Genomic DNA, 24,090 nt, shown 5'->3' with positions numbered 1-24,090 from the left:
GGGAGGGCTAATTTAGAGAAGAGAAGGACCAGGTAGGACATGATAGCAGTGTTCCAATATTTGAGGGGCTGCCATAGAGAGGAGGGGGTCAAGCTATCTGTTAATCTGTTAATCTGTTAATCAGTTCCTATATGTTTTCCTCTGGCCATTCCAAATGTAGCTTTCCTTCCTTAAGATCAGTGTTTTCATTCCTGGACAGCTCTTGGACAAATTCTTGCCAAGATTTCCACAGAAAAGAATATCTGTAGCTCAGGTTTGAAAATGAGAAATCCTTGGTGATCTTTGAGCTTAGTTGTTTCTTGCAGAAGTTTCATTATCCAAGCTAGATAACATCATCAGTACTAATGATGTTATATTACCTAGGTTGGGTAATGAAATGTCTGCAAGAAAACAACCAAGTTCAAAAGCACCAAAGATTCCTCACTGACAAGATTTTCCAGGGGTGGTTTGTCATGGCCTCCTTCCTAGGGCTGTGAAAGAGAGCTTAATGCTTGCATTATTTAAATAAAAAGTTTAAGAGTGGCCAAATTGTTATAACAAACTGGAGATAATCACTGGTTTATATTTTATATATATATATTACACTGAAGTGATAATGGAGAATATCAAATATATTTTTATTCTTACACCATCCAGTAGTTCTTGAGTGTAAGATCCACTGTGACAGCCAATAGCAATAGCACTTAGCAATAGCAATAGCAGTTAGACTTATATACCGCTTCATAAGGCTTTCAGCCCTCTCTAAGCTGTTTACAGAGTCAGCATATTGCCCCCACAGTCTGGGTCCTCATTTCACCCACCTCAGAAGGATGGAAGGCTGAGTCAACTTTGAGCCGGTAAGATTTAAACCGCCGAACTGCAGATAGCAGTCAGCTGAAGTGGCCTGCAGTACTGCACTCTAACCACTGCGCCACCTTGGCTCTCTTAGACTTATGTACATCTTCAAAGTGCTTTATTACCCACTCTAAGCCGTTTACAAAATCAGCATATTGCCCCAACAATCCGGGTCCTCATTTTACTGACCTTGGAAGGATGGAAGGTTGAGTCAACCTTGGGCTAGTGAGAATCGAATTGCCAAACTACTGGCAGCTGGCAGTCAGAAGTAGCAGCCTGCAGTTCTGCATTCTAACCACTGCACCACCAAGGCTCTTTTAAATGATAAATATGCCCTTAGAAAAACTAGAAACCCTAGATACCTCTGGTTTTGAATTAGATTGGCAAATAAAGAGTGAATTAATTATATGTAGGTTTCTGTTTTAGGTAATACTGGTGTTCCTATTTAGTATTGGGTCACTCATCCTTTACTTCATCAACTGTTACAGGTAATTAGAACCTTGTAATTTAACCTATGTACATGTATTTCTTAAAAAAAACATATTTCACATGTCTGTTAATTTTTATCAAAATATAGTTGCTTTTAAAAAAAAAAATCTCTCTCTCCTTCCTTCTTTCCTTTGGTTAAAAAAAGTCATTAAATCAATGGAAAGAAATACATTAAACTTACCATGTAATAAATTAAATTGAGTTCAACCCCTAGCTATTTCATGTGCATATTTTCTTGTAAGAATATAAAATTGATTTGCTGTTGCCTCCTCCTAGGGTATTGTGTGCTATATTTGTGTGTGGTTAATTTCCAATCTCGCCCACAGCCGTGAAATTTTATGGTTTCCCATAAAAGTATGAATCAGAACTTATTCCTGCTTAACTTGGACAGATACTGCCATCTGCTGTAGATAACGATAAATTCTCTGCAGTTTTCTTGGCAAGAATTTTCAGAAGCGGTTTGCCCTTGTCTGCCTTTTAGGGTTGAGAGAGAAGGACTACATTTAGCCCAAGTCACCCAGTTGGCTTTGTGCCTATGGTGGGACTAGAACTCACAGTCCTCTGGTTTCTAGCCTGATGCCTTAACCACTATACCAGACTGGTATATCTTGAGGTCTGGATCTAAAAGCTGTTGTATGTTTAAGGACAATGGAGGATCAGGGACTCATTTCTTTTTGTCATTGAGTATGCAGTAATGCCCTGCACACTCAAAGCAGCAAGGTTTCAGCAGAGGTTCTGTAGCTGCTTTGCAGCACTTACTACGATGGTTGTTTGACATACAGTAGTGTATAGACATGCAGTCATTCCAGAAAGCATTGCAAAAGGAGCAAAGCATTCAAGGAGAGCCCCATGCTATTACAAATATCTGGAATGCTTTGTTTTAAAACAAAGGAAAAGATTTTAAATTTTAATGCTGAGAGAGGCAGATTTTATTCCTTGCTTGTATTTATCCCATTTTGGTTCAATTGGAAAGAAAGAATGCAGATTCGTCATCAGAAGCATCTGTGATGTTATTCTTTCATATCCCTAAGAATAGCTGTAGGATCTGTTTTAAGTCTCTCTGACTGCCTGTCTCTAATTTATTTGTCTCTACTATCACTATCTAAATAGCAATGATAGGTAATCCTCAATTTATGACCACAAATGAGCCCAAAATTTTTGTTAAGTGAATTTTGACTCACTTTACAACCTTTCTTGCCTGCATTGTTAAGGGAATAACTGTAGTTGGTAAGTTAGTAACCTGGTTGTTAAGTAAATCTGGCTTCCTCGTTGACTTTGCTTGTCAGAAGGTTGCAAAAGGTGATCACATGACCTTGGGACCTAGCAATGGTCATAAATATGAACCAATTGTCAAGCATCTGAATTTTGATCACATGATCATGGGAATGCTACAAAGATCATAACTGTGAAATACAGTCATAAGTCACTTTTTTCAGTGACATTGTAACTTTGGTTACTAAAACTGTTGTAAATTGATGACTACCTCTATTTCTCTTTTTAGACTAGTACTTTTGCATTAAATTAAAATATTCATATTCTGCTAAAGTTGTGCATTTAACTGGTCAGTATCCTAAATTCAGGATGTGTATACACATGAGCTTCTGGAGTACACCATGCAATGAAAACAACTACCATATCTTTTTGATACTTACAGCTGGAACATCTTTCACTTTTGAAAGATATAAGCCACATTTTTTCAAACAAGAGATTTCTTTTTCCATTAGTTGATTGGGGGGAAAAAAAACAGCATCATCATTTTGCAAAATGGAAATCAAACCAGTATTGGCAATTTCATTCTGTCATTCCTCATTTGTCAACAACACAAAATGTGGAAACTGTCAAAAATGTCAAATAAAATTTGAAATTCTACTTGTTGATATTCTGCAGCATACAGTGTGAATATGGCTTGGCTCATATGCTGCCAGCTTTTGGATCATTCAGTTAAGTCATGTTGATATGAAATGCTTTACATTGGAATACTCTCTTGTAAAAAAAAAGCCAACATGTTTGGTGTGGGTGTGGGTGTGCGAGAGAGAGAGAGAGAGAGAGAGAGAGAGAGAAAGAGAGAGGGAGGGTGAGAGAGAGAGAAGCATAATCTGTATTTCCAATGGAATGCATAGAAAAGAAAAGAGAGGCAAATGATGACATGCCTTTTATGACATTATTGTATAACCTTTATGAATTTCCATCAAACATTATCCATTCCTTCTTGTCCTGCCTTCAGGTGCTTTGGAGAATAGATTGTCCCTCTCTTCTTTGAGTCAGCCCCTCAAATTGGAGAACTGTTATCATGTCACCTTTAATCCTTCCCTTTTCGAGACTAGACATAACCAGTTCCTGCTATTTTCATTGTATGTTTTAGCTTCTAGCTGTCTAATCATTTTTGCTGCTCTTCACTTTTTTTTATCTTCCTAGTCTCAGATGTGGGCACATATGTAACTCCTTTTGTGTAGTCTCTGGCTCCTTCCTTTGCTATGACCATATTAAGAAGCAGCTCCCTTCTCTGCCTGGGCAATGATTCCTGGCCAGGCACAATGGGAGGGTGGTTGTGTTTGTGTATAGAGCGCACACATCTGGATTTAGAGTCAATCACAGACAAACTGATCTCCCAGTAATGAATTTCATGAAGACATGTAGATTTCTTACAAACAAAATCAGACACTTGATTGAGTTCTAATTTCCAATTCTCTTCCTGCTCTGATTTTTCTTAATGATTATTAAAACTTCTTTGAGGAATATGCAACCTGATTGTTTTAACGAATTGCTATGGGTTGATTTCAAAAAAATTAATGAAAGTCCTGACTTAATATAAACAACAATTACTCATAAATCATAAACAATATTTTCCCCCTTACTACAGTGTTAAAGAGTTTTGTCTCACTTTTGAAGACCAGACAATTGTGATCGATCTATTCTTTAATGTATTTTTTCTTCTGCATTTTGGATTGCGGGTAAGAAATATTTGCAATTAAAAATATTTTAAAAGTGTTGGGCAAAATAAAATAAGAGGGAGAGATCTAGGAATGGTTCAGAAATTTGTTTAAATTTGCAACGCAATGTGGATTGTAACACAAACATGCCTTCTTCTCATTTCCTTAAACCAACTGAATAGTAATGCAATTATTCTGTACTTTTCACATTCTTCCTTTTTCCCCCTAGTTTGAATACTTTTTAAAATAATTTGTAGAAAAGTGCATACCATAATAAATCTGTCTGTGAAAATGAGCATACTTTTTGACAAAGTTATTTTACATATTTATTAAATTTATTTGCTGTCCATCTCACCATCAGGAGACTTATAATGAATACAAAATTGTACTAGTTTAGAGAAGTATGTAGAAAAACAAAAGTACAAAGTACAAAATAAGACTCGACAAATTATTACAGTGATAGAACTATTAATTTCCTACTTTAAATTTAAAATAGGTCTGGGGGAACAATAACTATATCTCTCAGGCTGTGAGCTTTCATTTGATATCACCTCTTCTTTTCTGAAGTCTGATCACATCATGAAGCAAAAAGACCAGATAGGGTGAAAATAGTTTCATGATCTCTGACTATGTGCAGTGCTGTGTTTGTTTGTTTGTGTTTTCTTTTCTTTATGTTTTAGTTTTTGGCAGCCAGTGACAAGCTAGCATTCTGGTTGGAGCTTAATTCCATTGTGGATTTCTTCACCATAACTCCAGTCTGTATAGCCTTCTATCTAGGAAAAAATTGGCTTGGTAAGTACACACCTCAGTATGCATGATGAAAGAAATGTCCTTCTGGGTTCAGCTCCAAGTGGGGAAGAAGACACTGGAGACATGGAGGCTCCTTGGAAAGATGGTTTATTGGTGGACAGGACCACATGGCTTGAGCCCTGGTCAGAAAAGGTGATCACGTGCTTCAATGTTGGTGGAGAAGAAGAGAAGGGCGGAGGGCGGGGCTTGCTAGGCTTTTTATAACCTGTTCAGTCCCACCTCTCTGTTTCCTGTTCCTGTGTAAGAAATGTATTCTGATTGGTTGTCAGACTCCCATGGGGCCATGCAGGGGCTACTCTCTAGGCTGTGTTTTGAATCCAGGTATGGATGAGTTCTCAGATGCCATGTGGTCAGTTGAGTAAAGTTCCAACATTCCTTCCCCCTGCAGCTGCAGTGGAGAAGTATTTATTATGTAAAACCGACTAGCCTGTCCTTCTCAATGGCCCATTAACAGTGGGGATGGGCAGGAAGCTACAGGCAACTATTCTGTCTTTTAAAACATGTTTCTTTCTTTTCACATCCAGAGAAATATTCTGCCTTTTCAATATTTCCTAGGATATTTCATTTTTCTGGGAGAGGGCTGGGTGATAACTTCCCACGGTACATTTCTATGGAATTTTCAGTCAACCAGGTCATGGTTTTCCCAAAGGTGCTTTTTCAAAAGACCACTGGACTTCCTTTTTATTTTTTGAAGACACTTTGCTTCTCATTCAAGAAGCTTCTTCAGTTCTCTCCAGAACCAAAGAATCTTCTTGGATGAGAAGCAAAATGTCTTCAAGGAAAAACAAAGAAAATCCAGTTGCCTCTTAAAAATGACTTTTGGGACATTTCAATTGTACCATTTTGTGAGTTGTGATAAACCAAAGAGAGACAAACCAAAAACTTGGAATGTACAGCAGCTGTCAAGTCTCTGTCTGTGCTCCTTGAACTTTCTTTGACAATGATGTCTGAAAAGACACTCAATCTGGAGCCACTTTAAATATTTGCAAAATGTCTATAGATATGAGTCTTGGATCTGTTTCTCAGGTCCTTGTCCAATGCTTTAATCATCACACTTAACTTTAGAAGCTTATCTAATTTAGCATTGTATGTTTTGATCCAAAGCAGGTATCAAAAATGTTTAATATCTCACCTACAGTAGGCGCAACTGAACATGCTAATCATTGTAGGGAAAAAATCTTCTGGTTCAGTTCCAAGCTGGGAATAAAATGGAGGCTGCTTAAGAAAGAAATTTTATTGATGAACAGAACCACAGTGTAGAGTTCTGGGACAGCTGACAAATTAGCGTTTTGAGTGCAAGGATTTTTATACAGTTTCTGAAATGCTGCAGGGATTGTGCAATCTAGTGAGCCTGGTGTCTTTTGCTATTCTAATGGTGGTGGTTAATCCTATTATATCCTAAAAGATCACACCCTAGCCTTAAAATCTGGGTGGGGGAACAATGTAAATTTTAATCCCATCCCTGGAGGGAAAGGTGTTTTGTTTGTGAATAGGCTGGCCCAGGATTTCTTAATGGACACAAAATAGCTCTAAAGATTTCAGGCATCTGCTGTAGGCTATTAAGAAAGACTGGAGGCCTTTCTGCTTCTAAGAACATGTTTCTCCATTTCTCCTTTGGGGAAATATAAGATTCTATTTCTTTTAATATTCCCCAAAACATTTCATTCTCTAGGAGAGGGTGGAGGCTTCCCACACTATCAATGCTATTCCATCAGTGGTTGTTTAGGAAAGGTTTTAATCAATGCTGTTAAGAAAAAATCTTGCATTGTTCCTATTGCATCTTTTGTAATTCGATGAAAACATAATTTCCTTTTGAAATTCCTTTCAAAAGAATATCCTGATGATATCCTTATATCTGGAATGGGGCATTATTGCTTTTCTTTTATGCCATCAGATAGACAAAACATTTCATTAAATTTCCAGGGCAATTAGATCTTCTTCCATTGAGCTTTTTCAGGCTGGGTGATAGTGAGAATCCGAATAAAGGAGCGATATAATGCAAATATTACCAGAAGCAGAATTCTCTCCCAATTCCATGTGTAAAGCATGAATAAAAACTGTATTAAGAGAAATTAGAAAGAAATTCTAGAACATCCCGAGAGTAAGAGAGAACATGAATAGTTTCCCCCCCTAAAACATGTGAGAAATTAGATGCTTGTTAAGGGCAAGTGAAGGCGACATGGAGGCTCAATGGCTAAGATGCTGAGGTTGTCAATCAGAAAGGTAAGCAGTTCGGCGGTTCAAATCCCTAGTGCCGTGTAACTGAGTGAGCTCCCGTTATTTGTCCCAGCTTCTGCCAACCTAGCACCACAGAGATGTCATAGGACAACGTGGCTCTTCGGCTTTGAAATGGAGATGACCACCACCCTCTAGATCTGGGAATGACAAACACCTATATGTGAGGGGAATCTTCACCTTTACCTTTAAGGTCAAGTGAATTTCCAGTGAATGAAGGATCCCTTCTAATAAACTACCAAAAATGGCTGAGCTATTTTGATTCCACTTAGCAAGTATTTGTGGAATTCAGTATCTTCAGATTTTCTGTAATGTGCTGTATTTAATGTCACATTAAATGTGACCAAATATATATTTATGGCAACCATCCCATATCAAACGGGTTCAGCTTCTAATTCTCTGAAAAATGATAATAATACTACCTACTACCTAGAAATTAGTTAAATAAGTATGCATTATTTCTAAATGTTGTCACCATATTTCAATCACCAGAAACCAAAAACACAATTTCACTTATTTCCTCATTTCCTCCTCTTTATAGGTTTACGCTTCTTAAAAGCATTGAGATTGGTAGAACTTCCCAAAATTTTGCAGTTCCTTCAAGTCACCACTAGTGGGTAAGAGAATTTTTATTTGTGTCATTAGTAAAGTCATCTCTCTCTTTTTTGCTTCCAACTGGCTTTTGTGCAGTAGTCAGCTAGAACAAAATCAAAGTTCTCTCCAGCTCAAAATATGTTGATATCCTTTGTCCCAATTTGAAGAGTGGGTTTATAATCCTGGTCAGGTTAGCTAAATAAAATTGATTTTAGATCTTCCTATTCGGGTATCTCTTGAAGGTTAATAATCTCTGTACAAAAGACCAGTGAAGATTCAATTAAAGTGATTTATTGCCAGCTTATGCACAAGAATCTTCTCAACCAACAGTACTAGTTTACAGTTAGATAAGGGTAACAGTGCTCAAGGAAAGTTGGACTTTGTTTGTAGCTACATAGCAATTCTAGACTGATCCCCCTTTTCACTCCAGCCCCAAGTTCTGCCACTCTTTCTTTCACATTTGCATTTTCCAGTTTAAAAAAATCTTTTTTATTCCTGGATTGCCTACTTCTCCAACAATCTGAACATTATTTTGCACTTTCCTGCATATAATTCCCATTTAGACCACTCTTGTTGGTTCACTTCCAACATCGCCAAAAATGTTTTATCCAGAATCGTATGAAATCTTCTCAGAATTTACCTCCAATTAACAGCTCCCAGCTGTTTTCTTGTTTTCCCAACAGTCCAACTTGCAAGTCAGTTTTATTGCTTGTTCATGGCTCTCCATTGTACTAGCTCATGGTTAGACCTTTGCCATATCTTTGTTGGTCTCCACTACTTGCTGGTCAAAACAAACTCTGGTTTGAGAAAAACAGGCTTATATGTCTCGTAACTCCATCTGCAGTATGTTGTACTAATGCAATGTTATCTGTCTTTGCATTACCAAAAAATAGATCCAACGTTTTACTTTTTATGTATGGATTGCTTTTTCTGAGTTTAGATATGGAATATGGAAATCTGTAAAAGTTGGATGATTTAAGATACTTTCCTCTTGGGGCTCTGATGGTTTCAATTAGATTTCAGGTTCCTCTTGTGTGATTTTCTCTTGATGCCATCAGCCACTCTATTGGGAAAGTACAAATAGAATGACAAATTTGGAAGGGACCTTGGAGGTCTTTTAGTCCAAATCCTTGCTTAGGCAGGAAACCTTATACTATTTCAAACAAATGGTTGTCCAATCTCTTCTTAAGAGCCTCCTGTGTTGGACCACCCACAACTTATGGAGGCAAGTCATTCCACTGATTAATTGTTTACTATCAGGAAATTTCTCCTTAGTTCCAGATTGGTTTTCATCAAGAACAGAAACAACTTAGAACTAAGGATTTAACAGATTTAACAGATTAACAGAGTTGGAAGGGACATTATGGGTCATCTAGTCCAACCCCCGCCCATGCTCAAGCAGGAGACAAATGGCAGTCCAATCTCCTCTTAAAAGTCTCAAGTGATGAAGCCCCCACAACTTCCAAATTCAACTTCTGTTCCATTGGTTGATTGTTCTCACTGTCAAAAAGTTCCTCCTTATTTCTAGGTTGAATCTCTCCTTGGTCAGTTTCCATCCATTATTCCTTGTCTGGCCTTCAGGTGCTTTGGAAAATAGCTTGACCCCCTCCTCTCTAGGACAGGCCCCCAAATATTGGAAGACTGCTATCATGTCTCTCCTGGTCCTTCTCTTCACTAGATTAGCCATGCCCAGTTTCTGTAACCGTTCTTTATATGTTTTAGTCCCCAGTTCCCTAATCATCCTGGTTGGTCTTCTCTGCACTTTTTCTAGAATCTCAACATCTTTTTTATAGAGAACAATTACAACTAATTACAACAATTAATCAGTGGAACGACTTGCCTCTAGAAATTGAAGGTGTTCCAACACTCCAACAATTCTACATGGCATATACAACTACTACTGAGATTGCTTTGTAGTAGTATTTTATTTTTAAAAAGAACTGGGGTAAATTAAAATAATGGCATACAAAGAACGTATGATAAACTGCCTACTCTATCTGAACTGTCGCAATTCAAACTCTACCATAATGGGCTGATAGAAGACCTCTAATGCTTCAATTCCTTTTGGTAGCAGAAACTGGAATTAAAACCTTGTATCTAACATATTATTGTTAGTTTCCATGGGTCACTGTGGGATCTATAGGGCCAGAAACAGGATGAGAAATGCAATTAATAAAACAATCAATGTCTACTTGAGTTAAGAACATTAATTAAGAGTGCCTCACTTGGAAGACCCTCAAAGGATGAAATGGAGGTGAATGTTGCCCCTATTCCTTTGAAACTAATCCATATCAACCTTCTCTTTGCATCTTCAGTACTGCAATCAAGCTGTCTAAACTTCTTGCGGTATTTGTCAGTACCTGGCTCACGGCTGCAGGATTTCTTCACTGGGTATGTATCAGAAGTGGGTTCCTCCCTCTACTGTCTGGTACACCAGAAGAGGTAGTGAAAATCTGGCGTACTGGATGGGACCAGTAGTAAAAATGGTGGCTTGGCCACGCCCCCGAACCTGTTCTCCCATCAGAAGATTTTCTAAAAACGTATTTCCCCTGCCAGTCCAGCTTTAAAAAGTAAGAGAGACGGGGGAGGGAGGGAGAGAGGGAAGAAGAAAGAAGGAAACTCACTTTTCTGCCGGGAGATTAAGGAGAAAAACAAATGCTGTTGCTTTAAATCGAAACTGAGCAACTTATTCTGTAGGTATGGCCTGTTTTGTGGGAGTGGCTTGGTGGTCATGTGACCGGCATGGCCAAGTTGGAAAATGTGGTGAAACTCACTTAACAATGCTCTTGCTTAGCACCTAAAATTTTGGGCTAAATTGTGATCGTGTTCTCTTTCTTTCTTTCTTTCTTTCTTTCTTTCTTTCTTTCTTTCTTTCTTCATTCCTTCCTTCTTTCTTTATGTCTCTCTCTCCCCCACATTTTCTTTCTTTCTCTTCCTTCCTTCCATCTTTCTTGTCTCTCTCTCTCTCTCTCCAACTTTCTTTCTTTCTCTTTCCTTCTTTCTCTTTCTCATTCTTTCCTTCTTTCTTTCTTCTCTCTCTCTCTCTCTCTCTCTCTCTCTCACACACACACACACACACACACACACACACACACACACAGACCATTTTCCTCATGTCTGCCACTGACAGCTCTCAAAGTGTTAGGACTCCTGGGAAGGGGTTGGACTATATTACCTCCATGTTCCTTTGCATCCCTCTATGTTCTCTGTCCCATTTAGTCACAAACATCCCCATTCACTTTAAAGTTGGTTGCAAACTCCACTCACCCTGCGCGTGCCCTGGTCCCACCCAAGGAGGTGAACTGTGGGGCAGGGGAAAGGGGGGACTCAGTGGCTCCACGTCTCTCAATCTTCTTCCCTGCCTCAGTTATGTGGGTGAGAGGTGCTGCTGCTGAGGTGGCATGGCGGTGGGAGGAGTCAGGGTGCTGCCTGCCAAGCAACGTGATCCGCAGCCAGACAGGAGCAATAGCCGCCACCACCAGCCACCCTGCACCACCATCGCTTGCTCCCCCTCAGGCTGGCAGCTGGGCATGCAGAGGTGGTGTGGCAGCAGTGAGGGAGCTGAGTGGAGGCAGCACTTTGGTGGGCACTGAGGGAAGGAAGGAATGAAGAAAAGCCAAGATGAGGTGGAAAAAAGCTCTGCTGGGCAGGGGAGCGGGGTGGGTCACTCCATGATGAGCATTGCTGCAGAACCTTTTATTATTTTTTTCTCTTCCCCTCATGAGAGTTGTGCCGAGAGCAGTGGCAGCAGGAGGAGCAATAGTCTGGTGCGTGCTCCCAATCCAGTTTGAAGAAGCCACATGGGGTGCGCTTCCTTGTCTTTGACAGCCGCCTCATTTCCAATTGGGGGTGGGGGGAAAGAAAGCCATCTTTTTCCTCCCTCTCCATGGATGTCCCCCAATTGAAAATGAGGCGACTATAAAAGATAAGGAAACATGCCCTGTGTGGCTTCTTCAAACAGCAGAAGAAAGAACAGGAGGGGAGTTCGGCTGTTTGAAAAGCTGGAAGGACCTTGCAGATCTTCTAGTCCAGGGGTGTCAAAGTTGCAGCCCACAGGCCAGATGCATCACAGTCTGACATCCCCCTCCCGGCCTGGTTTAGCGAAGAGGGGAAAGTCCCCATACGTCATGTGATGCCACCATGATGCTGCAAATTTGACACCCCTGTTTGACAACCAACAACCAAATTTGACAACCACCTGCTCAAGTAGGGAACCCTATACCATTTGAGACAAGAGCCTGTCCAGTCTCTTCATAAAAAAATCCAGTGATGAAGCACCCACAACTTCTGATGACAATCTGTTGCAGTGGTTTATTGTTCTCACTGTTAGGAAATTTAATTCCAGGTTGCTTCTTTCCTTGATTAGTTTCCATCACTTTTTTTCTTACCATGCCCTCTTGTGCTTTGGAAAATGTTGACTCCTCTCTTCTTTGTGGCAGCCTGTGAAATCTGGAATACTGCTATCACATCACCCTTGCCCTTCTTTTCTCTAGACTAGCCATACCCAAATCCTGCAACCGTTTTTAATATGTGTTACTTCCAGTCCTTTAATCATTTTAGTTGCTCTTCTCTGCACTTTTTCCAAAATCTCAACATCTTTTTTGTAACGTGGTTACCAAAATTGATGCAGTATTCCAGGTGTGGTCTTATACTAAGGTTTTATAAAGCAATATTAATACTTCCCTTGATTTTGATTCTGTAACTTTGTTTATACAACCAAGGATTGTATTAGGGTTTTTTTTTTGGGGGGGGGGGGGGTTGCTGCTGCTGCACACTGCTGGCTCATATTTAAGTGATTGTCCACTGGGATTCTAAGGTCCCTTTCACAGTTACTGTTTTTGGGGCACTGTATGATTCAGTAGATAAATCCAATTTTATTATGTGTAATCAAGTTTTCTTTTCTAATGAAAGAAAGTTAACACAGACTTCATGAGAATGATATGTGACATACAAGTCCAGAAACCTAGTCACTGTATTTAGCATGTTGTGTGAACTATACCATCTCCTTAAATTATGGCGTAGGTTACCTGTTTGAGCATATTATGAAATGTGAATAGAGTAACTCATATTTAGAATGCACCAACCTAGTCAGTGGATATAATGAAGAAAGCTCTGAGGACAAGAATAATGTTAATTCAGGAAAAGCCTGAACAGGTGAATTTCAAAAAAAGTTCAAAGTTGTTTTATCTCTTATTTTTAATTTACAATTAACAATGACTTAGTCACAAGCACACCAGGATGATCTCAGCAAATGACAATGTCTTGCTGTATTGGCCACAGTTCTTACATTTATTTATAATTTATTGATTATACAGATGGAGAATTCTGGAGATCCCTGGGTATATCACAGCAATCATCAAAACTTGACTTACTTTGAATGTTTATACTTGATCATGGTAACGATGTCTACAGTTGGATATGGAGATGTAGTGGTCCAAACCACCATAGGACGGGTGTTCATACTTTTCTTCATTGTTGCTGGTCTGGTAAGGAACATATTAGGATTTGGATGAACACAGAACTTTTAAGTCAGCTTCACTTCATATATGAATGGATAATAACAACTGCAAACAATTCTTGTCCATGTAACAGCTAGAAGAAAGTGGCATATGGTAACAGGTTGAGGCTGAAACATTCCATGTTTTATTATTATAAGAATGAATTGGTCCAAATCTCAAATTTACATTTTGCTCTTTTCCTTCTAGACGAAATATTCAAATCTAATGTATAATTTGAGATTGAAATAATTTCCAGTTTGTGCGTTTTGCTGTACTTAACTGTGCCTTGCTTTAATCTGATGTCTACCAGATCTCTTGGGTTACAATTCCAAATTTGGGTTGACAATAAATTTAAATAAGTAACCTGTCATACTAAGTCTGAGTTCTGGCAGCTTTATCCATTCATTTGGAGAATAGGTTGGAAAAGGCTAATTACATACTGAATTGTCCATTATTATTATTATTACTTTAAAAAATGAATATGTACTTTTCCTGATATAGAATAATAGAGTTGGAAGGGACCTTAGAGGTCTTCTCCTTGCTCAAGGCCCTACACTATTCCACACAAGTGGCTGTCCCATATCTCTTCTTAAAAGCCTCTAATGATGGAAGCATCTACAACTTCTGAAGGCAAGCCATTCCATTGATTAATTGTTCCCACTGTTAGGAAATTTCCCCTTAGTTCTAGGTTGCTTCTCTCCTTGATTAGTTTCCATCCATTGTTTCTTGACAATCATTGATTCATTTCGAGTTGCTGTGGAAAAAATAAACATTTTATATGACTCTTGGAAAACTATTGAACCTGGGTTCCCATTGTCTAGATCCTCTTTGCAAATTTGGTGCCTGAAATAGCAGACATTGTTGGAAGCAGAAGAGTCTACATGGGCACCTATGTATATGTGAAAGGCAGAAAGTAAGTATTTTTTATGCTATCCTCCTTGCATTTTTATACTTCTTAATTTGGACATTTCTTGCACATGAGTTTTTTTTCAAATGATATACTTAATCAATCAGGCCCAGTATTTAAATACCATATTAAGCTTTATTATTGTTAGATATGGTTGGTGCTTTTGTGCTAATATTGTTGTTTGGCTAATTTAATGTGTTATGCAAACTGAGATAATAGTTCATTTCAGGAATCAGGTTTAATTCATTAATCAACCTTGCAATCATCATAGACCATCCTATTTTTTCCCTCCTCATAAAAATAATCATTTGAGGTAGGTTTTATCGAAACAAAGAGAGCAATCATTCAGTAGGGGTAGGGCAATGGTGGGATTGAAATAATTTAGCAACTGGTTCTCTACCCTAATGACCAGCTGGGTAGGCATGGCTCGGTGGTCATGTGACTGGGTGAGCATGGTCAACTCAACGTCACTCACGCCGATGGACCCTTCACCTTAGCTGTTACAATGTAATAAGGGTTAACCAGAGAGGCAAGTAGAGCAATAAAAATTAGGCTAGAAACAACACCAGAATCAGTGGTAGGTGTCAATTTATTTTACTACCAGTTTGCTCGTGCAAGCAGTAGTGCACGCAGTTCTCTGAACTGCTTAGAAAGTTAATAACCAGTTCTCCCAAATAGGTGCGAACTGGCTGAATCCCACCACTGGGGTAGGGTGAACCTGGCAATCATTATCCATCAATATTATAACTATTGCATCACACTGCCTCACAATGTATTGAGTAAAGGCAAGAGATGTGTTAATCCAGCATCACAGTCAAATTTACTGCAAGAAAGTGAAATATGTTCCTTGCTCTAGGATTCTTTTAAAGGGGGACAAAGTAGAAGAGATTTTTTATAAATAAATGAATGAATAACTATTACATTTGATTTCCAAACTAGAAAAAAAGCATGACTTTACAAAGACATTTGCTTTTTGAATAAAGCTCTATAAAAAGGTAGCAAAAACAGAACATATGCTGCTTCATAGAGTTTTACAGTCCTCTCTAAGTGGGTTACAGCAGGGGTGGGTTCCTGCCAGTTCTAACCTCTTCTATAGAAGAGGTTTCACAAACTGACAGTGCCATTTAGAACTTATTCCAGCTCTCTTCCCCCACCCGTCCGCACATCATGATGAAGAGCGAGAAGAGGAATTCTGGGAGTTGAAGTCCACAAGTCTTAAAGCTGTCAAGTTTGAACACCCATGCGGTTTTTTTCCTAAAGGGTTAGGGGTGCAAGGGTCTTGTAACTTGACAGCTTTAAGACTTGCGTGCTTCAAATGCCAGAATTTCTGAGCGAACATTTTGGTTGCTAAGCAAGAGCGTTGTTAAGTGAGTTTCACCACATTTTACAAGTTGGCCACACCCACCCAGTCACATGGCTGGCAAACCACTCCCACCCAGTCACATGGCTGGAAAGCCACTCCCAAAAAGCAGGCCACACCTACAGAAGAGGTTCTAAAAAGTTTTGAAACCCACCACTGGATTACAGATATATTGACCCGGGGTTGGGGGCAGTATCATGACAATACAATGTGCACTTCAGGGCTCCTGTTGATATTCCAGCCATTTTGGGGGTCCCTCTGAGGACTGAAAAAATCATTTCGTAGGGATGGTGAAGAACAGAGGCATGAACTGGCATGAACAGGGAAGTCACAAATTCCCTGACATGTCAGCAATAGCCTCCAACCCAACGGCTGGGAAGACAGCCATCGGAGCTGTCAAGAAGCTGGGGCAGTCACACGGAGAGAAAGAAGAAAGCAAGGTGGATCATCTGGGTGACATCATGTTCTTGTCTTGAAGTACAGTGGTTTTTTTTTTTTTTTTAAATTATTCCCTGATTAAAAAAGAAGAGAATGGCAAAAGTAGAGACAGGAGGGAGCAGATTTTTGTCTGCCTCCCCACTTCTGGTAACAGCGACAAAAGGATGGAGGCCCCAAAATTAATGAAATATTAAATGAACTTGAACTGATTTGAAAAATAGATAAAATACTTTTATCATACCACAAAAAAGCATGCCAACCCAGTTGCAAATCATGCCCCTCCAGTGTCAATAATCTTGTATTTCTCAATAAAATCCATTCTTTCATCCAAGCAAGACTCACTGCTAGATGGTACAATTCCCAGTTTGGTAATCCAAATCCACCTCGAATCCTTGCATCTTGTAACATTTTTATATTAATTCTTGCTTTTTTCCCTTGCCATATGTATTTCCCCATTATTTTGTTCATACTTTCAAATATTTTTTCTCTCTAATTTTATCGGTGTTGTTTGGAACAGGTATAACAATCTTGGTAATATATTCATCTTTACTACTGCTATTCTTCCCATCAGTGATAATTGTAGGTTTTTCCATCTTTCCAACTCTACTTCTGTTTGTTTTTCACCTTATAATAGTTATCCACCTTTAGTGTTCCACATCTTGATGTCAATTGAATAACCAAATATTTCACTTTTTTCACCACTTGTATGTCCAGTTTCCCCATCAACTCTCTTTTCAGTTTTTCTGTCATATTTTTCACCAGAATGTTTGTTTTATCTTTATTAATCTTCAAACCCGCTACTTCTCCACATTCTTCTATTATTTTAACTAGTTTTGGGCCTGTTTCTATGGGATCCTCCATACTAAACACCAAATCATTTGCAAAAGCTTGTAATTTATACTCTTCTTTCTTGACCCTTGTACCTTTTACCTCTTTATTTTGTCATATTTCTCTATTCAAAATCTCTAGTGTCAGTATAAATAATAATGGCAATAGTGGATATCCTCGTAATCACTATTTCTCGTGTCATATCACCATTTACCATTACTTTTGCCAATTGGTTATTATATATAGTTTTAATCATATTTATAAATCCCTCACCAAATCCCATCATTTGAAATTGCATTATCATGAATTGCCAGTTCACATTATCAAAGACCTTTTGAGCATCTAGAAACAACAACCCCATTTGTTTTTCTGGGTGGGCTTCATAGTACTTCAATACAATCTGCATATTGTCTCTGATCTGTCTCTTGGGGAGAAATCCATTTTGGTCTATGTGCATAAATTCATTTAAAACTTTCTTCATTCTTTCTGCCATTATTGATGCAAAATTTTTATAACCCACATTTAATAGTGAAATAGGTCTTTAGTTCTTTACTTGTTGTGGATCTGACTCTTTTAGTATAAGCCTTATATATGCCTCCATCCATGTTTCTGGCATTTTTGCCTCTCTTAATAAGTCATTGAATAGTTCCAATATTACATTGCTTAATACTTCTTGTAGTGTTTGGTACAGGTCTGATGGTAATCCATCTGGTGTTTTCCCCTTCTTTTGCCTTTTGATGCCTTCTGTTACCTCCATCATTGTAATTTTTTCTTCTAGTGCCTTCTAAAATTTTTCTGGGATTTTGATTATTCTAGTTTTCTCTAAATATTGTCTTATTTTCCCTTCTGGAACTCTCTCATGCTGATACAACTTATTGTAGAAATTCTCAATTATTGTTCTCTTTTTTCCATTTAAATGTTGTATATTCCCTTCTCCATCCACCAGTTGACTTATCAGCCTTTTTTCTCTTTCCTTTTTCATCTTGTAAGCCAGCCAACATCCTGGTTTATTTGCGTTTTCAAAGAAGTTTTGTTTTGCCGATTTTATTTTATTTGCCAAGTCCTCATTTTCTATCAGGTTCAATTTATGTTTTTGCAGTTCCATCATATATTTTTTTTACTTTTTTATTTTGTAGGTTTTTCTGCATCTCCGTCTCCAGACTTTTGTACTCTGATTCTTATAAAATTTTTCTGTTCTGTTTATTCTTTTTCCTTAAGTATGTTATTGCAAGGCCTCTGATATATGCTTTGCAAGTGTCCCATACATTGTGCAATGATGTGTCTTCCTTTCCATTTTCCTGGAAGAACTATGTCATTTTTTTCCATATATTGCTGGAACTTTTTTCTTTCAATGTTCTTGAATTTAAAGTCCATCTCCCTTTTTTCCTCTGTCCTTTCCAAGTCATTGTTGTTGGACTATGATCTGCCCATGTGCTTATATCTATGTCTATCTTAGTTGTTTTGAGCGTCAGCTCTGTTGACAACCACATCATATCAATTCTTGACCACAATAAATGTATATTTGTGTAGAATGTATATTGTCTTTCTTTCAGATGTCATATTCTCCAAGCATCTTGCAAGTTTAATTCTTCCACCATCATGAAAAATGTTTTGGGTATAATTTTTCTCAGCTTCTTATTCATCTTTGTAAATTTATAGTCTATTTCATTATTTACAATTGCATTAAAGTCTCCTAGTATACATATATCTTCATAGTAATTAGTAATTTCCCAAAAAATTATTCTTGTTTGTCGTTTTGGAGTGTATATTGTCACTAATAATATCTTTCTCATGTTCATCATTATTTCCACCATCAGTATTCTGCTCTCTCCATCTTCAAAAATTTTATTTGATTGTATTGTCTTTCTAATATATAATGCTATGGGATGGTAAATAAAGCAACCCCAATTGTACATTATAACTTATTAAATGAAATAATAAATGTATAAGAATGATAAATGTAAAGAAGAATACCAATTATGTGAATGTATACTTAAAATGGTATGTAAGAGAATAAAAAATAAAAATTCTTTGGAAAAAAATGATATATTAGGTCAAACGAAGTAAATCCTTCAGAATTTGCCATATAAAATAAATGGAATATGAATAAATATGAATGTTTGGTTTCTATTTCAAATCCAAAACCAAATTTAGAGTTTATATTTGAGTGGGTTTGTAACTTCTTTGCTTTCTCCCTTTCTGTCTGAATTTGTTTCAAACAAATAGCTTTTGGGGGGCTGGCGTTTCAACCCTCCATTTTCCTTTCCTTTCTTTCTTTCTTTTTGAAAAAATCCCACTCTGACCATCAATATTATTTATGCTCTCAAGATTTCTTTGCCTTTTCCATGTTTGATTTATGGCTGTGGGTTAGATAAATTTTCTTACCAGTCTTACATTTCTTCCTTACCCTCCTATTCATTTGCTTTGACTGGAAGTCAGCATCTTGTCATCCATATTGCAGGCTGCCACCCCCACTCCGATTCATAGGCCAAATCTCTTATTTCTAGACATTCAGAAGGCCTTTGACAATGTGAACTGGCAATTTATGATAATGCAACTACAAATGATGGACTTTGGATTCACTGGTTGTAGTCCTCTTAACCAACTTTCTGTTTTGTTTATTTTTATTTCTATAGCATTCTTTCTCCCAGAACAGTTTGGAAAATAACAAGAAAATCCCACTGTGAAATAAAATCCACTGTTTTATGAGTAAGATGCCAATTCTTGTCAGTGAGCAGTGAACTTCTCTTCTTTCTATAGGTTTATTGTTGTTTGTGGCAATATCACTCTGAGCAGTGTGACTGCTTTCTTAAGTGACTTCATAACTCAGGACAAAGGAGACATTGCCTGTGAGATAGTCTTTCTGGGAGAGTAAGTATTACAGTGCTATTCTATCTAAACCTTATAGGCAATTCCTTCTCCAAACTAGGAAAATACAATAAAAATTTTGTGGATAAACCCACTGTGCAGAGTAAAGAAAAAAATAAAAGAAAATCCCTGCATTTCTTTATTTGTCCCCTACTGTTCTAATTCTATTTGACAAAAGAGACTTTGGTTTGAAAAATGAAGGAGTTAATTTTTGGCAAAATCCTCACAGACAGGAAAGTTCTCAGGTGATCAATGGATGTCTGCTTGCTCACTATCAATCTTCTTTCCAGCACTCTGCATTACCTTCCCTGGCTTCCTATGCTTCAGTTATATACAAAAAGGAAGTCATCAGGAAGGAGCGTTTCTTGTTTGGATATTTCCAGACTGTGGAATGGGACAAGTCTCTGTGGCCAACTCGGCATGGCCAACTCACCATGGGACAATTCAAAAATTCAATTTAATCATTTAAAATAATTTTAAAAATATCTTAACTGTTGTCATTCACATTTCATTTTGTTCGTCCTTTTGCATCCTTTCTTTAACGACTCTATTCCACCATTTGTTTGATATTAGTTTAACTCCTGTCCTGTGGTGATTGTCCCATGGCAGGTTGGCCACAGAGAGTTGGCCATAAGGAGTTGTCTGTTGCAAGTTGGTCAGAGTCAATTGTCCTAGATGAGAGGTTTCAAACTAAAGGCCCATGGCCTGGATCCTGCCTGAAGGGTGCTTAAATCTGGCCCACAGGGCTAGCTTGGAAATAGCAAAGGACTGGCCCATAGTGCCTCTGGCAGCCAAAATGAGGCACAGGGGGAAAAATGCATCCACATGCCCCATTTTTAGCATCAACGGCCTTCTGCAGAATCCCCTGCCCCTGTTTTTTTTAGCAATAGCAATAGCAGTTAGACTTATATACCGCTTCATAGGGCTTTCAGCCCTCTCTAAGCGGGTTACAGAGTCAGCATATTGCCCCCAACAACAATCCGGGTCCTCATTTTACCCACCTCGGAAGGATGGAAGGCTGAGTCAACCCTGAGCCGGTGAGATTTGAACAGCCGAACTGCAGAACTGCAGTCAGCTGAAGTAGCCTGCAATGCTGCATTTAACCACTGTGCCACCTCGGCTCTTTTGGGCACCAAAGTTCTGCAGGAAGCCATTCAGGCCAAAAATGGAGTATGGGAGTACGCCCCCCCCCCAGTGCCCTGTTTTGGTCGGCAGAGTGCTGCAGGAGGTCCTATCTCTCCCCTCTCCCACCTTGGCCAGACAGCGAAGGAGAACTACAATGCTGATCTGGCCCTTGAAGAAATCCAGTTTGACACCCTTGTCCTAAATCCTACAGACTGGTAAGTTTGAACTGAAATAAGTGCAAGATTATTTTTTCCCTGGAAAGGCACTAGTTTAAATGCATTCCCCTTCCTAGGTTGTCTTTAACTCTGTATGACAAGGTTGGGAAATCATAGTTAGTCCTTCTCCTTCCCAAAGTAAACCTCTGATCTATTGCTTCCCAAAGTAAGCCTCTGAGTTGATGACGTGTCATCTTCTTATGAAGGAGGCCTACACATTTGTTTTAGTATACACAAGCAGAGTGTTGTCAAACATACAGCCAATAAAGCCATAGAACATTGTTTTACATCATTCTATGTTTTTGGAAACTGAAGCAACTTCCATCCTGTTGGGATTTACTCTTAGGACAGAGTGCTTTGGAATAGCAGGATTAAATAGAATTTGAATTTGAATTTGAATTTAATAACATTTATATGCCGCCCAATCCCGTAGGACTCCGGGCGGCTTACAATAGAAAATAAAATCAAAACAAAAATATAAGGAAAAGAAAAGATAGATTTAAAAACAACACACCATGCACTCAGTTCTAGATGGGGCTTGACCGTATTTTGGGGTCAACAGCCCCAGGCCTGCCGGAACAGCCAGGTTTTAGTGGCTTTTCGGAAGGCCGAGAGAGTGGGAAGGGTCCGGATCTCTGCGGGGAGATCGTTCCACAGGGCCGGAGCAGCTACAGAGAAAGCCCTCCCCCGAGTGGTCGCCAACTGGCATTGTCCGGTCGATGGCACCTGGAGGAGGCCCAGCCTGTGAGATTTTATGGGTCGTTGGGAGGTATGTGGCAGGAGGCGGTCCTGCAGGTATCCAGGTCCCAAGCCATGTAGGGCTTTAAAGGTTATGACCAGCATCTTGAAGCATGTCTGGAGACTGATGGGAAGCCAGTGCAGCTTGCGGAGGATAGGTGTAACATGGGTGTATCTAGGTACACCCGATATCGCTCGCGCGGCCGCGTTCTGGACCAACTGTAGTCTCCGAACACTCTTCAAGGGCAGCCCCATGTAAAGCGCATTGCAGTAATCAAGCCTAGAGGTGACGAGAGCATGAGTGACCGAGTTAGACGACAATAATAAATCTAAGGCTGCATGACTCAAGTAATCATTGAACATATAGGCAAGGTCTATAACTCCCATAGGTAGCTATATGGAAGAATAATCATTTTCTCAAGAATTAATTGTTGTTTTTCTTCTTTCTCCAAATATAGACACCCTCCCACTCTGGAACTAGAAACTATATTCAGATGCTACACTGCATATACCTGTTTTTTCCAAGGTTCTGTCAACAATAATAATGATCTTCTGAGAGTTAGCGTAAGGATAGCATTTGATGATACATTATGGTCCTGTATAAACATTAGACAGACTATGATAGATGATTATATGTCAGACATATACAGTATGTTGAAGGAGGATGTGATGTGCCTGGATATCCTATAATCCCTAAAACTGGTTTCTGCAGTAAGATGCTAGAGAAGATTATTCTCCCACTAATATCATGAAAGAGTCATTGATCTTATCAATGAATTGACTTTGCACATGGAGTGACAAAACCTGTCACTTTTTTTCACTAAATATATCTGACAAATGTACTAATCATGCACAATGGATGTTAATTGCAAAGTCAATGATCACAATCTCTTGACTGTTTCTTAACATAGTGACCAAAAGTTGCTTACTATGTAACTATGGCTTGTAAACTATAATTTATGGCAGAATGTCTATGGAGATTCTCAGTCATCCAGGTCATGGTTCAGAGATAGTATTCAGCTACTTTGCACCAGTTTGGCTGAACTGGTAGGGAAATTTTGACCTGGTTTGCTGAACCAGTAATGACCTCTGGTTGGCCCCACCCTTGCTCGCTTGCTCACCCTGCCCTCAACACTAGCTCACCTTGTCCTCAACGCTTGCTCACCCTGTCCTCAATGCTTGCTCACCCTGTCCTCAACGCTTGCTCACCCTGTCTGCTTGATGCTCGCTCACCACATTCATTCAACTCTCACTCCCCTCACCCACCTGCTTGATGCTCACTCTGCCCATCTAACCCTATATATGTTGCCTTTGCCACGTGGTCCAGCTAATCGCCTTGCCAGTTACCTCTACACCTTGCCCACTCTACTTAGCTCACCAAAAGTAAATATGCTGCTCACTTATCCTTTGCCAGGCCCCTGGGACATGCTATTCCCCAAGGCCCCGGAGCTCTTGCCTGCCTCAGCTGGGTCGGAGAATATGCCATATCCTGGCTCTGGCCTTGCCCTATATCTGTTGCCCACTCACTACCCATCTCGGCTGGGTTGGGGAACACACCATTCTCCGCCCTGGAGCCATCGCTCACTCGCTGCCCATTCGCCCTTTGCCTCGCTCATCTGCCTTCCATTCCATTGCCTTGGGGAGGGGGTCGCACAGAGAAGCTAGGTCACCTTTTGTGGGAAGCCTGCAGCCGCCAGTTGTTTTTGGTTGCCTTCCAAGCAGCCCTGCTGCGATGCCATTCCTCCAGTGCAGCAGGCCATTCTCCTGGATGGGTCTGTCCCCAAGTAGTACCATCAGGGGATGGACAGTGCTGGTAGGACAAGTCTCATGACCATCACTGCCATCACTGCCCTGTTTGTGCTGGCCATGCATGCACATCCCATTGCCTGCCAATGCCACTCCTGGATGGCCAGGAGAATGGCCTGCTGCGCTGGAGGGATGGCATCATAGCAGAGCTGCTCAGAAGTCAACCTCCAGCCACACTCTTTAAGGTACTTTGACACAGGGAGAAGGGGGACCATAAAGGGACAGGTGGCCACCGCAAGGTGGCTCCGCTGTGAAGGTAGGCAGAAAAGTTCGGCTTCCCTCCACTGCAGTATTCAATGTGGCTGCTTCTTTCCTCCTTTTCTGATTCATACACACAGAGCAAACAGCAGAAGGAGGCGAGAAGCAACCAGGTTGAATGCTAGAAGACTTGGCCAAACTTTTATGTGGGTTCTGT

At 39.5% G+C, this 24,090-nt stretch overlaps 1 protein-coding gene across 1 annotated transcript in view; it reads left to right on the top strand.

Annotated features, from left to right (window-relative positions):
- The window catches only part of KCNU1 (potassium calcium-activated channel subfamily U member 1), a 96,917-nt gene that overhangs the window by 4,778 nt on the left and 68,049 nt on the right, over positions 1-24,090 (top strand). Inside the window, 9 exon segments of the mRNA XM_032228754.1 lie at positions 1,261-1,322; positions 4,184-4,274; positions 4,934-5,045; positions 7,840-7,915; positions 10,208-10,283; positions 13,208-13,378; positions 14,212-14,303; positions 19,684-19,794; positions 22,328-22,433. Coding sequence (XP_032084645.1) covers positions 1,261-1,322; positions 4,184-4,274; positions 4,934-5,045; positions 7,840-7,915; positions 10,208-10,283; positions 13,208-13,378; positions 14,212-14,303; positions 19,684-19,794; positions 22,328-22,433 — 897 coding nt within the window.

Source organism: Thamnophis elegans, chromosome 13 (assembly GCF_009769535.1).
Source record: "Thamnophis elegans isolate rThaEle1 chromosome 13, rThaEle1.pri, whole genome shotgun sequence".
NCBI classification, from domain to species: Eukaryota; Metazoa; Chordata; class Lepidosauria; order Squamata; family Colubridae; genus Thamnophis; species Thamnophis elegans.
This window is presented reverse-complemented; position numbering and strand designations above follow the sequence as displayed.